The 14960-nt window shown below is 53.9% G+C and overlaps 5 protein-coding genes across 5 annotated transcripts; 2 read left to right on the plus strand and 3 right to left on the minus strand.

Moving 5' to 3' along the window:
• Nucleotides 1-1375: 1375 nt before the first annotated feature.
• Nucleotides 1376-4242, minus strand: J4E78_002633 (uncharacterized protein; the record flags this gene model as incomplete). Its single annotated transcript, XM_049363279.1, has 5 exons — nucleotides 1376-2315; nucleotides 2362-2810; nucleotides 2857-3029; nucleotides 3505-3928; nucleotides 3979-4242. 5 exons carry the CDS (start codon nucleotides 4240-4242, stop codon nucleotides 1376-1378), a joined length of 2250 nt encoding a protein of 749 aa, XP_049225871.1.
• Nucleotides 4243-4698: 456 nt separating this feature from the next.
• Nucleotides 4699-6142, plus strand: J4E78_002634 (uncharacterized protein; the record flags this gene model as incomplete). Its single annotated transcript, XM_049363280.1, has 3 exons — nucleotides 4699-5085; nucleotides 5196-5928; nucleotides 5979-6142. The coding sequence occupies 3 exons, from the start codon at nucleotides 4699-4701 to the stop codon at nucleotides 6140-6142; spliced, it is 1284 nt and encodes a 427-aa protein (XP_049225872.1).
• A 582-nt stretch (nucleotides 6143-6724) lies between these two features.
• Nucleotides 6725-8134, minus strand: J4E78_002635 (uncharacterized protein; the record flags this gene model as incomplete). Its single annotated transcript, XM_049363281.1, has 1 exon — nucleotides 6725-8134. The coding sequence occupies one exon, from the start codon at nucleotides 8132-8134 to the stop codon at nucleotides 6725-6727; it is 1410 nt and encodes a 469-aa protein (XP_049225873.1).
• Nucleotides 8135-8517: 383 nt separating this feature from the next.
• Nucleotides 8518-10894, minus strand: J4E78_002636 (uncharacterized protein; the record flags this gene model as incomplete). Its single annotated transcript, XM_049363282.1, has 2 exons — nucleotides 8518-10814; nucleotides 10864-10894. The coding sequence occupies 2 exons, from the start codon at nucleotides 10892-10894 to the stop codon at nucleotides 8518-8520; spliced, it is 2328 nt and encodes a 775-aa protein (XP_049225874.1).
• A 421-nt stretch (nucleotides 10895-11315) lies between these two features.
• Nucleotides 11316-12566, plus strand: J4E78_002637 (uncharacterized protein; the record flags this gene model as incomplete). The annotated part of the gene is made up of 1 exon (XM_049363283.1): nucleotides 11316-12566. One exon carries the CDS (start codon nucleotides 11316-11318, stop codon nucleotides 12564-12566), a length of 1251 nt encoding a protein of 416 aa, XP_049225875.1.
• Nucleotides 12567-14960: the final 2394 nt, after the last annotated feature.

The raw sequence follows: 14960 nt of genomic DNA on the forward strand, positions 1-14960 counted from the left end.
CGACTGAATGTCATCGGCAGGTCTCTTCTCTCCCTTGACAGTCCAGCAAAAGCACTCCGGGCCGCAGAAGTCACACTCCCAGTCATCTCTTCCCCTGCATTCTCGCTTCGAGCCTTCAGTAGGCTTCTTTGTCGTGCTCCCATCCGCACGATACTCCCTATCTTCTCTCTCGTCTTCTCCTTTTGCCTCCTCTTCACCACACGCTCTCTCAGACGCACGACATGGCTCAGCGTCAGACGCACGATACGGCCCAAAATACGCCGCCGCATCCCACTCCCCATCTTTCTCTTTCTCCTCCGCTTTCCTCGGCTCAGAGCTCGCGTCTGGAACCTCCGCTGATGTTGGTGAAAGGATGAACTGTTTCGGTACATCATGTCCAAACAGCCTCCACCAGTCCGGCGCTAGATCCTTCAAGATGGGATCATGATACCCCTCCACATACTGGTACAGCGGTGGCGTAGAAGTATGCACAGGAGACCAATTGGTGTCCAGGCGAACATAGCAGTCCCCCTGGTGGTAGAACCGTTCACACCCATCTTTATGCTTGCGGCCGTACGAGTAGTCTTCCTCAACCCTCATATACCGCGCATCATACCACTCCGCGACGTCCTCTCCCGTAGCAGGATGCGTATACGGGTACCAACACCCCGGCTGCCACATGTTCGCCTGGGCGGGTGCAAATGTTGTTGGTAGTACCATGTACCCCCCTAGCTGTCGTTGAATGCTATCTTCGCTGAAAGCTGGCATGGATTCGCTCGCATATAGCGTGCCATTATGTTGCCGGCCTTGTTGGTGTCCCGCTTGGTTATAGGCTGCGTCCTGGTACAGCATTTCGGGTGCATGGGATTGGGGACTAGGCTTGCGGGAAGGTTTTCTGCGGCGATTGGGGCTGCGCTTTGTCATCTTCGCTCCTGATGTATGGATGTAGATCTGTCGTGATAGTATGTGGGTGGGGAGAATACAGGTGTGAAGATGGGCGTCGTGCTGTATGAACGGGTGCAATGTCTTCAGCAAGTAGAGTATCAAGGGGGTACAGTGTAGAGATATAGTCGTGTGTGTCGAAATTTTATCACACCATTGACGTTGACGAACATGGTCTCGCGGTGTGCCAACCTTGGTAACGTGTGAAGAGAACCAAAGTTGCGGATGTGACATAACCCAAACTTTGACAAAAAAGCATCATCAAATTGACTGCGTGATATATTTCACATCCATAGGATTGTAATGATGGAGTGGTGCATGACAAACCAATGGCATTGTCACATATTCAAAGCCGTGACTATGACCTACCAAACGGCCTGCCCTGGTCCAACGTCGCCGCGCCGAACCTCCATGAGCGCATGCAGACCACACACTTTCATCCATACATCCCGATCTACGCAAGTTTCCCATTCTTGACCTTATACAACACAGACCCACTCCCGGGTTCACTAACAACAATCGCCCCCTTCAACTTCTCCTCGCTGATATCCGGAAACCTCTTCTTATAGTACTTTTCCACCCACGCCTTCTTAACCGCATCAACCTTGTCTTTCGGCATTAAATGCACACTGCATCCACCCCAGCCAGCACCCGTGAGCCTGCTGCCACAACTCCCAGCGGCACGTGCCAAATCGCAAAGCTCGTCAAGCTCAGGACAACTGCAGTCGTAGATTTCGCGGCATGAGTCTTGGGTCGTGTTCATGAGGTCGCCGAGGGACTGGAGGTATGCGCGGTCGTTTGATGGGGGAGATGCGAGGAGCGATCGGAATTTAATCACGCGGAGGGCTTCTGTGAAGACGTGTAGGGCGCGCTGGCGGAGCTTGAATTTCTCGGCGCGTACGGGGAACTTGGACATGTAGCGTTCGTTCAGTTCCTCCTCTGAGATACCCAGGAGGCCGCTGATTTGCGCGCGCGTGTAGCCTTCTTCCTGTGGGAGGTAGTCTTCGGTGTGTTGGATCAGCTTCGTGAGTTGCGTTTCGAAGTCTGACACGGATATCTTGGTGTTGTCGGAGACGTTCTCTTTGTCTTCGAAGTAAGTGTCGTGGAAGCCGCGGAGGCTGACACCGAGAGGAGAGGAGTCTGTTGGGAGCTCTTTCTTTAGACCGAATGCTTTGGCTAGGAAGACGGCTGCTAGTGTGCATTCTACGACGCGCAGATTGTAGCATACGGGCGCTGTGACGTGCTTGTCGGCGGCGACGAAACTCTGGGCGGTGACGAAGACGAGCTCGGGGTCGGTCTTGGGAAACTCGATGTTTGTGTAGTTTAGGCTGGGCTTGAAGGATACGTATAGGGCCGAGCCGCGGAGTGAGAAGACGGAGGCTGCTTGGTCCATACTACGACTTGTTAGCTGTGGTAATGCAAAAGTTAGGCTAGACTCACCCTCCAGAGTTAACACCGACTGCGCGCTCAGATACAATAGCAAGCTCGCACAGTTCGGTTTTGTCAATCTTCTCCTCACCATTTGCAGCCAGCACAGCCAAAGAGCTTGTGCAGACGACGGACGCTGAACTCGAGAGACCGCCACCACTGGGTACTGTGCCATCGCATACAATATCCATGCCCACGGATGTGAACTTGCCCCGCTTCTTTTGTAGTAGTTGCGATACACCCTTCATTCCAGACTTGAAGTAATTTGTCCACTCATGCTCGGTGGCATCGATTGGGATCTCTCCCTCGGGAATGTCGAATTCGCGGGTGGGGAATTTCTCGGAGTTGAGGTTTGCTATCCGTACGCGCGGCTTCTCTTCAGATGGTCGCACAGCCACGGCCATGATGAAGTCGGCGGTAATGGCCATGGGCAGAACCTCGTACAGGGAGTAGTCGATGTGCTACCATCATTAGCGACAGGTAATAGACTTCTTGCAGGTAATTTACCTCGCCAATGATATTGACGCGCCCAGGACTCCTGGCAACAAAGTCTGCTTGCTTGCCATAGAGCTCATTGAACTTGGCGAGTAGGCTCTCCCATCGCTTTGTCTCGACTGGGAGCGCGTCTTCGGGGTAGATGTCGCGTAGCGACGTTGCTGTCGGGACCTCCATTGCGCGATCTAGAAATTCAGAATCGCAAAAAGCAAGAGAAGGAGAAATAGAAAGCAGGTCGAAGGGTAGGAAAAGCAGAATCTATTTAATCCCCGGATCGTCGCAAGATCTCAAGTAAATGTACGGCGGGGTCCAACTGACGACAAGTGGGGTTCTCAGACCTTCCCGTTTTGAGCAGCGCATCCGCATCACCAACGGCCCGTGAGCTGCATCGAGCTGCAGGTACGGATTTGAGGTCTCGTGTCGCGGTTGCTCGGGGTGAAAGTGCCGTGGTAAGATAAGTACGGATGCCTGGCGATGGTAAGATGAGTTCGGCTCAGTGAGGCGGCCCGAAATTGCACGATAAATTATGCTGACCTCAGCATTCGATGCCACCATACTGCAAAGCACACGATCCAGGTGTAAATGTCGAATGGGTATTTCATATATGCGTTCGGGGTGAGGCGAAGGCGTGTGTGCAATTCCATCAGCCCAGGCCCCTACCTCGTCCCCGTGGGAGCCCTCGTCCAATGCCGCTGCCTGCTCGACCTCGCGAGTCGCTGCGACTGACACCACGTCCGGTCTGTCCGCCTACGCCGGTATAGTTCCCTGTGGAGGATGTCGGAGCACCGCGTGGCCGGACACCTCTGCCTCTGCCTCGAGTACCTGCCCTGGGAGCCGCCTCAGCCTTTCTGCGATCCTCTTCGATCTTCCTAGCCGCAGCTTCTCTCCGCGCCTGCTCGTCTGCCGCCCGACGTTGTGCAGCCTGCTGGCGGTGTACCTCTTCCTCCTCGATGTCAACCAAATCTTGTGACGCACCCTGCCATTGCGGGTTCAAGATTAGACGCTGATTATGTTCTGTTTGGGAAAGTATGCGCGTCCATGTTTGGAGCAAGGTAGACGCGTTCTGGACGGTGCGCGATACAGTCTATTCATCGTCAGTCTAGAGACTGCGGCAGTTCTACTATTGTCCCTTACAGCCATGTTGTCCTTGGCCTTTTGCAGGCTTTCTACCACGCCCTCGATGACCTTGTTGACGTTTCGTATGCTCTCCAATTCCCTGCGCAATGATGCTTCGCGCGCCTCTTCTGTCGTGTAATGCGACTCCTTTGACCGTGTCTTTGCTGCATCATTGTCCGCATCTTTTGTCTGCTTCTTGGTCTTGCGTGCCGCAGGCGTGTCAAACAACGCGTCCGTGTCCGAGTCGGAGAGGTCAAGCGCGCCCAGGTTCGGCGGGTCCATGCTGTGTTGACGTGCTGTGTATTGTGTCGGACTCTTCTAGACGAATTGATTTGGTGAGTTTCAACGACTGACAGCGTTGGCGTGTTTGACGTATTTGGTTTGGCGGGGCCAGCGGTTAGCAGGGGTTTGTTGATGTTCCGCGTTGCGCCAAGGAAGGAGCACCAGCCATCTGCACCTGCCGTCCCAACCTCGCGACTTCCTTCATTCCCCGTCGTGACATAGCCCATTGTCTCCACCCGGCTTTGTCCTTCACCTTCACCATCACCAGCCCTACCGCCATCTCCACTTGCGCGCATATCGATACTGCACCCATTGTCATCCCAACGTTGAGGCGCTGCGACATCGAGCTTGCTGTGGCATTGTTTTGATTTTGGATACCCACAATTCGCCCTGTATTGCTACAACAACACCACAACTGCCCTATCCCAAACAAACACCCACATCATCCCACCCAACATGGAGCGCACGCCGTCCCCGCCCCGCCGCGTCCACACGCCGCCCGCGCCGCTGTATGGAGACAACTACGAGCCGTTTTCACCGCGCCGATCGCGCAGAGTGGCCGCCCAGCACGACGCTCACACTCACCAACAGGAGCGGTCAAGCCCACGGACCAGGCGCGACATCACGCCAACGGCCTCTTCTCACGCCAAGCGTTCTGCTGCCCGCGCAAACGCTTCCTTTGCACTCTCACCCCCATCGTCGCCTGCATCCCCACAACACCAACACCTCCGCTCTCCACGCTCGACCCGTCGCGCGCCCTTGGACCTCAACCCGCTCGACTCTGACTCCGACACTGCTGCACCAAGCTCGTCCCGGCGCACCTTGTTTGCGAACATGGCTCCTGTATGTTACCTGAGGTGACCGCCTGGGCCCGGTGCGGTTGACAAACAACCGCGTCGAGTGCCAGACGGCCTCCACACCTACTACAACCCAACATGCTAACTTCTCCACAGGGCATGCTCCCAACTCCCGCAAAGACGCCGCGCAAGCGTCGCATCGAAGACGTCAGCTCGACCGCGCGCGTGTTGTTCCCCGCCAACCGACCTTCAACCATCGACGAAGCCATGCCGACCCCGCGCAAGGGCCGCAAGACTAAGAACCTCTACACTCTAGAGAGCTTCGCCCAGCAGATGGACGAGAACACTGAAAAGATCCCCATCTACACTGACTCCAAGGAGCGCGTACCCACTCCTGGTGCTCAGACTGAAGATAACCCATTCATCACCGTCAAGGGCAAGGGCAAGGCAAAAGCTGCTCCCCAAAAGTCAAGGAAGGTCGTCGACCGAAAGACTGCCAAGATGGAGGCGGCTGTCGACCGTGACGAAGGCATGGTATACATCTTCCGAGGTCGCAAGGTCTTCCGCAAGTTCCACGACGACGCACCCTCCGGCGCCTCAGCGGCAGAGGAAGACGACGACCTCTCCGCCGATGACAAGCAAGTCCGCCGCCAGATTGGTTATGAGGCCCGTCGTCCGCTCACTCGTTCGTCTATCAAACCCCGTCTTCTATTCCAAGCAGAGATCAAAGAGCGCAACCGCGCAAACGGTGTTGAGACCGACGACGAGGAGGCGACCACCGACATCGATGCGTCCGTCGCGACCCCGAGCCGCAAGAAGGGCAAGAACGCCGTCCCAACACCATCGCTGCTCACATCGCCGCCGCCTACGACCCGCAAGCTCAAGAAGGGTAAGTCTCTTCAATCTTCGCCAGTGAAACCCCCGCTTATACAGTAACAGAGATCTCGTTTGATTCATGGTCGCGTGTCAAGTCAGCGCACAGCTCCAGCAGCTCCACCAAGACATCCAAGAAGCGCAGCGGTGAGCCGCTCGAGCGCGAGGCAGCAGACAAGCGGGCTCGCAGTGAGCACTCCACCTCATCCATGTCAATTGACAACATCTAACGGCCTTCCCAGCCCGTTCGTCTTGAACAAGTCTTCATCGTAGCTTGTGTTGAGATGCTATCACAAAGCGTTCCCAACTCCTCTTTTGCATCAGGTCCTTTGTGACTGATTGTTTGCATAGCGAGCGTTTGCTTTTTGTGTTCTTCGGCCTATCCAAGTCGAGGAACAGGATCAGGATACCCACGATTACATTACGAAAAGGTTCGCATTACTGACGGCCTTTAATGTTTGTTTGGTACTGAAGGGTAGTGGACACCTTTCTTTGCCGAGAAGGCATTGTAATCGGTGTTTTCTCTGGGACATTTACTGGACAGCACGCATATGTGCGTTGGCCAGAGTAACTTAGTTAGTAAGTAGGGAATAGGCTCGACTGCGGAATCACGGTGTACGGTTGCTTGGTGTCTGGGCGTCTCGATGATCGGACACCGAGCTGGTGTACGGTGATTGGCGGTTGAATCGATGGTAATGGGAGGATATGGGAACGTAGTATAGACCAAGGAAAATATGAGTGATAACTCTGACCAAACTTATTCGCTGTGACCATACTATGCTGTCCCATCTCCTCTCCACAAGTCACCCTTCTCACCGCCGTCCCAGATCAATATCCAAAACCTTGACCATCCCGTCATCCCCATCCCCTCCCTCTCCCTTTACCCCGAAGAAAGGCATAACCCCCTTATTAACCACACCCTCGAAAAGCCCCTCAATCATCCCACTCAACTCGCTACCCGTTTGCCTGAAATCCGGAAACGCATTCACCTCTAGCAGATATGTGTTCAGTCCGCCATCCTCCTCAATCCCCACCATGAAATCCAGCCCAAAAATCTCAAAGCTGTTAGGTAGAGGCTGGAAATGGATTGACATGCCTCTCGCTGCGGCTTCGAATGTCGCACCTGTCGTCTCCTTGATCTGCTCGAACACTTTGTCCTTCCAATCTGGCCGTGCATCCAGTTTCACGGACCCGAGATCAGGCTGTGCAGGTAAAGAGTCGGGGAGAGACCAGAACAACCCCACACTGCCCTCCCTATCTTCTGACTCTTGCAGACAGGTATTCGTCAGATGCGCGCGCATTGCTTCGTCGCGGTCTTCCTGCAACACGTCGTCCCAAGGCGGGACGTACGGCCGCGCGGCGAAGAGGGCGAGCATGGGGCGGTAGACGTAGACTTGGAGGGCGGAGGTGGCGAGAACGTAGGTCCGGATGTGGAATTTGCGCAGTTCTGAAGAGGAGGCGTTGGGAGGAGTGAGGAGTAACGGGGGGTGGATGTAAGGTTGTGCGATGAAGTGGCGGAGTTGGGATGTTATGATGCCGTTTCCCTCCTCTTTTTCCTTCTCTTCTCCCTTGACCGCTTCCTTACTACTAACACCATCGCCGGCATCACTTCTCGCATCCTCCTCCTTCTCTTCTTCCTCCTCATCACTCTCAGGATCCCACTCCTCAAAAATCGCCGTCAACTCCTCCTCACTGCTAAACAACCTAATCCCCTGCCCCCTCTCACTCATCCCCGGTTTCAAAATCCACCACTCCCTCTTCTTAGCCTCCCCATCCCCTAACCCCTCATTCGTCGCCCAACTCTCCTTCAACTCCCACGCTTCAACCAACGCGTCGTCTAGAAACTCGGCGTAGTCGACTTCGAATTCCACACTTGGTTTCACGTGTTTCTTGAGTACGCTATCCGGGTACTTGGTGATCCAGTTTGAGATGGTGGTGCTGAGGTAGTGTTTCCGGATTAGGGCTTTGCGGATTATGTAGGCGTTAGAGAGGCTGGTGGAGGAGTTTTCCATGAGGTGGTCGAAGTCGATGGATTCGTATTGCACCCATTGCAGGAGGCGGGAGGAGGGGGAGGGGAGTTGGGATAGAGATGTTATCAACTCATAAGATGATTCTGGCAAGCGCTTCTCAAGTGCGGCGATGATGAGGGGTTGGACGTAGGGATCTTCGTAGTTGATGAGGGCGTAGATCTTCTCCGAGGGGTTGACTTGAGAGGTCGCCATGTTGGTATGGTTTGGGTTCGGAAGTTGTGGTCCTGCTCTTTCCCTCGAAGATGTGGTCGCACGTGCGTCGTTGGTATAGTTACCTAGGTAGGAAATCCTCACGCTCCTCCCAAGATGACAAGGTTCAGAATCTTAGTAAAGTAAACGCAGTATACAATTCAGCGTAACAAAGCGGGTATAATATTGTACAAGATAAAAACAAAAGGAAAGTCGTTAATGCGGCTTCGCTCCACGCTAAAGCCTTCGGTATCCATCAGCCCAGAAAAGTCGAAATGCACCCCGTTGCTCGCTTAGCTCTAGCCAATCAGCGAGCTGTTGTGACCCAAACGCCCTCCCCCTCATGTGTTTTTGTGTATGCCTCCCCTAGTGTTTTCCAAAAAGAATTAAACAACTTCCAAATCATCGTCGTCGTCGTCCATGGCAGCAATAAGGCCAGCGTCGAGACCGCCCAGACTCTCGCGGCCTGGTTCGCGGATGCCTTTTCCGGCTAGCAAGAGACGCGCCTTCTTCTTTGCTGGACTGGCTTCGCGGGTACCGCGGAATGCAGAAGGGAATGAAGTGTCCTTCTTCGGTGATGGGATACGGCCGTACTTGAAGCCCCAGCCGACGGGGTCGCTCGAGTTGGATGATTTCGCCGATGCTGTTCGTTTACGTTTAACAGGCGCCAAAGAAACATCGGCTGACGTACGGTTGAGTAGACTGGTAAAGTCCACGTCGGCTGGCTTGTCGGGCTTTGCGCCTGAGGAACCTTGCGACGATGTGTAGCCTCTTGCAGGAAGGTTCTGTGTTCCAGCGCCCTTCAGCTTCATGTAGTCACCGCCGGTACTGCCATCTCCCATCGTGCCGAGCTTCTTTGCTAGCTCTCTCTCCTTCTCCTTTTCGGCGAGTTGCTTGCGGAAGCGGTCTTCTCGGCCTGCTCCGCCTTCCCAGTTTTGGTGGTCGCGGTCGATGAGCTTGGCTGCGCCGCCGGGACGGGGTGCGATGTAGACGGTCTCGTGGAGTTCGCGGTCGTGATACTTGCCTTCCCTCTTGAGTTCATCACCTTTAGGGCCACCGCGTCGACCAAACATGCCGCCGCCTGGTCCTCCACCAAATCCGGTCATGGTGTTGACTTGCATGCGGCCCTTCTTAGCCTTGTCAACCTGAAGTTGAATGTGGAACTCGCAGAACTCAGTTTTGCGACCATCGATCCACTGACCACACTCCTTGCCGTCTTTCCGTTGTGCATGGCAGAAATCTAGATCTCGCGCTGTGCCAAGTTCAAGGATGGTGTCGTCTGAGCTTGACAACTTCAATGAGAACTTGCCGGTATCACGATTCCGTGGCGGCATGATATCTGGGTTGAGAATAGCGACAAGCGTGCCGAGAGGGAGTTTCCAGAACTGCGAGAAGCCAGTATCGAACAGGAAGAGATCGAGCTCCCATTTGAGGTCCGTGAGGCGAATAACCATGAACTTGCCGTTCTGGTCCAAGTTCTTGTCCTGGTTGCCCTTGGTCTGGTCCTTCGCAGCATTCTTGGAGTTTTGTGGCGTCGACTTGGAGCAGATAACCCCAAGAACAACATAGTCGTTCTCCCAATCTGGCGGATCGTATTCTGGCGCCTTGACGGTCTTCAAGATTTGTGGTATAGTAAGGACTGTCTTGCCTTCCAGGGTGCGGGTGACGACGTTGTGTTGCATTTCTCTTGACTTGAGGTGGAGACCAGAGAACGATTCGAAACTAGGAGCATCGGCGCTTTCGTCGCGCGACGAGATCTCGGCGTATTTTGTAGCGGTCGGTGTTGAGCCAAAGCTGCTAGACGTGGCCTTGGAAGAGGACGAGGTTGGGCGGGAACTCTCAGGCCCGAAGGACAATGTGGAGCCTGGTCTTGGAGTGGGTGGACCCCCAAATGTGCGGTTCTGTAAACTTTGCGTTCGGCTGTGATTCCTCAGGGCCGGCGGAGGCATGTCGCGCGAGGTCTTGGTGTCGGTACTCTGAGAAGAGCTGGTTCGTGATAGCGACGGCCGGTCTTTTAGCGCTTCGATGTTCTGCAGCCCAAACCCCCTACTCCGTCTCTGCTCGGCCTTGTCCTCCTTCTCTTCACGCTCCTTCTCCTTGTTCCTGCTCTCTGCGATGCGCTCGCTGAAGGACTTGATCTTGGGCGGCTCGACATCCTTTGAGGAGCCCAGCCGCGACATGCGCCCGCTGACAGCACTTCCCGGCCGCTTGAGACTAACATCGCGGGCTGTGAGTCCCTTGTCTATACCCAACATGACGCGCGCAGGACTCTTCGGCTCGGTTGGCGCCTGTCGCATCCGGACTGGTGATCGCGGTACCTCGACATCCGTCTCTTGCCTGGTCTCGGGCCGCGGCAGGTCGATTCTGCGCATGCTGGTGGCCATGCTCGCTCGTGATGACGCTCCATTGCGATCCAGATCCTGGGACTCGTTCTTCTTCTTCTGCAGCGCCTTCAGCTTCAGCTTGGCCTCGATGGCCTGGAGTTGCAGCTGGAGCGTCTCCTCGTCCTCCTCTCCATCGCTGCCGGCTGGCACACCTCCGCGCGACATTGGACGGCGTTTCGAGGGGGATGGCGATGCTGAGTCGCGCTGGCGGCGGCTCTCGTACCTCTTACGGCCGGATGGCGAGCTGAGAAGGGCTTCGACGGGCGACTGCGGGGGCCAGTTGGGCTGGTTGTTCTTGACTGTCACTAGAGTCAGCGCATGCCCGGCACACTCCCATGGGCGACTTACCTTTTGACTTGGGGCTCTCCCGCACGATCATTGTTGTGATGGTGCAATATCGGATGCGCTATCTCGCAGTGGCCCATAGCAACGCCAATACTGGAAAGCGGGAAAAGCAAGATGGGAAACAGTCGATCGTCAGGCAGGACTCACAAGCGCATAGCCCGGCCCCGTAGCGTTTGTTGACACTGGATCACGTGTCCGAGTAAGCCTTGGCTTCAGTGTTTCTCAACCATGGGAATTCAGAAAAATCTCAACTCAACAACCAAAGTACACCACAGTCATGTTTGACACTGGACTGTGGTTCACCCCAGACTAATCTAATCCGAAACCGTGACGTGACAGGGATTGCGCGTGTAAGGTTGCGCCCACGCGACGCGCCTGAACCCCGATTCCACCACGATTTCGATACACCACCTACAAGACTGTATATGCCCAATTGGACCAGCAGACACCTCACAATGGCGCGCACACGTTCGAAACCCGCAAAGGCCACGCCCAAAGAATCCACGCCTGAACCCACCACCACAGCCAAACCGCTGCCCGCAAGCACATCGAACCCCCCAAAGTTGTTCGTATTACCGAAAGATACGTCCAAAGACGCGCGCATAGTCAGCCTCGACAACCCCGCAAATGATACACACTCAAGATACTACTTCTGCCCGCAGAAAGGCTTCTACGAGTTCACGCGCATCGCTGCGCCGAAGAAAGACTTCAAGAGTTGGTTGATAACAGGAGAGAAGAGCGAGGATGACACCACAGAGGAAGCAGACGCCTCACGGATAGGCAGCGGCTACATCACCAAATCCGCCGACCTCTTCATCGCAACACCCATTGACGTCCTCTTCCTCATCCTTCCCGCCCTCACACCGAAGTCAGCAAAAGAGACGAAACAACACTTCCTCGCCTTCGATGACTACCTCGACACACTCTCATCCTCGTCGCCACACTGGAAAGCGTTGTTATCACAATGCCCCACCCTCAAGGCTATGATAGAAACCAAGATGCGGAAGATATGCGACACAGTCGACGCAGGCGAAGAGTCCATGTACCGCCTCTCCCAACCCAAGCTCCTCGAGGTCCTTGTCACAAAGGCCGAGCGCATGGTGAAAAAGGGGCTTCCACCGTCAATGGAGGAGAGATTCATCAAGACAGCCCTGGAGATACCCATCATGAGCATAAAGCGCGAGGAAAGCACACTAACCACCACAACAACGCCCGACGGAGACGCAGAGAAGGAGAACAGCACAAAAGTTGACTCGCAAACGAACGTCACAACAACAATAACACCCCCCGACGACGCCCCCTCAAAACCCACCCTCACAACCCCCACCGAAATCCCCCACCTCCTCCGCCTCCGCACATCCCTAACCTACCTCCTCTCCTCCTACGTTCCCCCCTCCCTCCGTACCCCCTTACTCGCCCTCCTAGCCCCACGCTTCACACCCCTCGACACCCATCTCTCCGCCATCGCGACCCTCAAATCTGAAGCGCTGTCCCTACGCAGCATATCAGACAACATCAGTCGTAAACGGGCGATTGAAGAAGACGAAGAGAAGATTGCGGAAAGGGAAGAGAAGAAGCGGAAGAAGGAAGATGAAGAGAGGAAGAAGAAGAGTGAGGGGAGGGGGGTTAAGGCGCTGAAGAAGGTGGATACAAGTGGGATGAAGAAGATGAGTAGTTTTTTTCAGGTTAAGCCGAAGACGAAGTGAGGGGTGAGATGAGGTGGAGGAGGGTGGGAGGTTGGATTGCATGTGTACGATAGTAGGGAAGCTTTGAAGATATGAGGTTGGAGCACCACAGGTTCGGTGATGATGATCATCACCATAGTATCAAGAAGTTGAATCAAGATGAGCCCTCTCTCGCACGGGCAGCGCACTCCATGATCGTGTACATGCTGGCTTTTGGTGCAACACAGGCAGCAAGAGCAGAGCCGAAGTCATACGTTTTTCCGATGCCCGTTTCTGGACTCCAAGATTGGAGGTGTTGGAAAGAAGAATTGAACAAGAATCCGAAGGGGTATTTATAAGAGACCCAGTCCTGCGCTAAGAGCATATATGACCCTCCGTTGATTTTAGCGAACGCGAGCAGCGCACTCCATGAAGTTGTTGATCCATAGTTTTGGATAATAAACAGGGAAAGGAGAGCAGTGCCGCAGCCATGGGTCTTACGCTTCCTTGTTTTTGGACTCCGGAATCGGAAGTGTTGTAGAGTCGAGAAAGACAGAAATCCGAGGAGTATTTGTACACGGCCCAGTCCTGCGCCTAGAACATCGCCGATTTGTCGTAGAGTTTCAACAGCGGGTACAGCGCACTCCATGGGCTGTCGGAGCTATAGTTTTGCAGATAACCCCGGAAAGACGGACAAACTCATGCCATGTCTATATGACATTTTTGGACTCCAGAGGTGGAGTTGTTGTGTAGAAGAGAAAGGCAGACCCGAGAGCGGTATTTATACACGTCCTTGCTCTGCGCCGAGAACATAACGGTCACATCTTTAAATTTAGACAGCGTGAGCAGCGCACCCCATTATCTACTTGTCGTGAAACTTTGGAAAACACCCAGAAAGACGGACAAACTCATGAGAATTGCCATCTTCTCTTTCAGAATCCAGCATTGGAGGTGTTGTAAAGAAGAAAGAGGCCGACCCAAGAGTAGTATTCATACACGTCCCAATGCTTCGCCAGGAGCATCTCTTTTGTTTCGGTTTGTTTATGCAGCGCGAGCACTGCTCTCTCATGCGTGGTTGAAGATACTTGTTTGATGTTTCCAGGAACTCCGTCTTTCCAACATGATTATCCTCTGATTCTCTTTTAATTCCTCTCTTTCTCCGATCTCTCTCACAGCATCGCTTGACACGATTTTGCATCGTCTCAGGACCATAGGGTATGGCGACTGGAGGTTTGATGACGTAGATGCGCTCCAGCAAACCGAGCCATCAAACTCGTGACTCCAGCTTTTGACTGCGAAAGCGTGCTTTTGGTGTAAGAGTGAGAAGAACCACCTGAAACGTACATGAGCGATTTCTTTGATGGTCTTTGGGCACCTCCGACATGTAGGGGAACCGTTGTTGTTTTAGAAGTCGAGGGGAGGAGCAAGCATAGCGTCGTCTGTTGCAACTTTTGGGTCGAACGACATGCGCCTAATACGAATCCATTTTGGTATATTGGAGGAATGTTTGAGAAGAGAGGAAGCTCGCAGCTTGCACGTCGTTCTATATCCCTAGTCTGACACTTTGCCTCCGTATGTAGGAGAAGAAGACTGTCCGAAAAGCACATGACCGAATAAGACGCCAATTTTGGATGCATGCGGCCTATACATGAAGGCAGCTATTGTTTTGGAAGTTGAACGAAGGAGCAGCCATGGACGCCTGTGCTTACGCTTTGAATCGAACGACATGGCGCCATAGTCGTCCTAATTTTCGTAAAAAAGAGGAGGCGTTAGGGGAGAAGAAGCTCGCAGGTTCTACCGCGGTTTATAACCTCGTTTTGACGCTGTTGTATGAAATAGAAAAGAGGAGAACTGTTTGGAAAGAGACATTTCCTTGTCCGTTTCCTCTTTCAGACACATCGATGAGTAGCATTGTGCTTTCCAGTAGAAGAGACGACCAGACATGTCCTCTGCAGTCGTGCTTTTTGAACCGAACGACATGAGAGGTTAGGATGCCTATTTTGATCAATTGGAGTAGGATTCTAGTGGAGAAAAAGCTCGCAAGTTCCACTACTTCTACGTCTCGAGCCAAAGCCTGCTTTCTGGCATGCAAGATTGGCATTCAGCCGGAACAGACCATGCGTCTAGCTGTCCAAAGCTTTCGAACACAGTCCGCAAACATGTGGGTCTTTTTTGGGGGGTGATCGCAGGAGCAGACATCGCTTTGTAGAAGCGAACGTTTTTGGACCGGACGACATAGACCTTAGCTCCGGCAGTTTTGGTAAGATGAAGTATACTTTGAGGAGAGAGAACGCTCGCAGCTTCCACTGCATTTTATACCCTCGGGACTAGTGACATCTTGGCGGTCGGTGGTACTTGAGTAATACGTCATGCCCGAAACGATGACTCTGACGAAGACATCACCATAAAGACGCCGGTTTTAAGTTTTTATCAAGG

This window comes from Alternaria triticimaculans, assembly GCF_023758025.1.
Source record: "Alternaria triticimaculans strain BMP 0046 chromosome Unknown scaffold_2, whole genome shotgun sequence".
Taxonomy (NCBI): domain Eukaryota; kingdom Fungi; phylum Ascomycota; class Dothideomycetes; order Pleosporales; family Pleosporaceae; genus Alternaria; species Alternaria triticimaculans.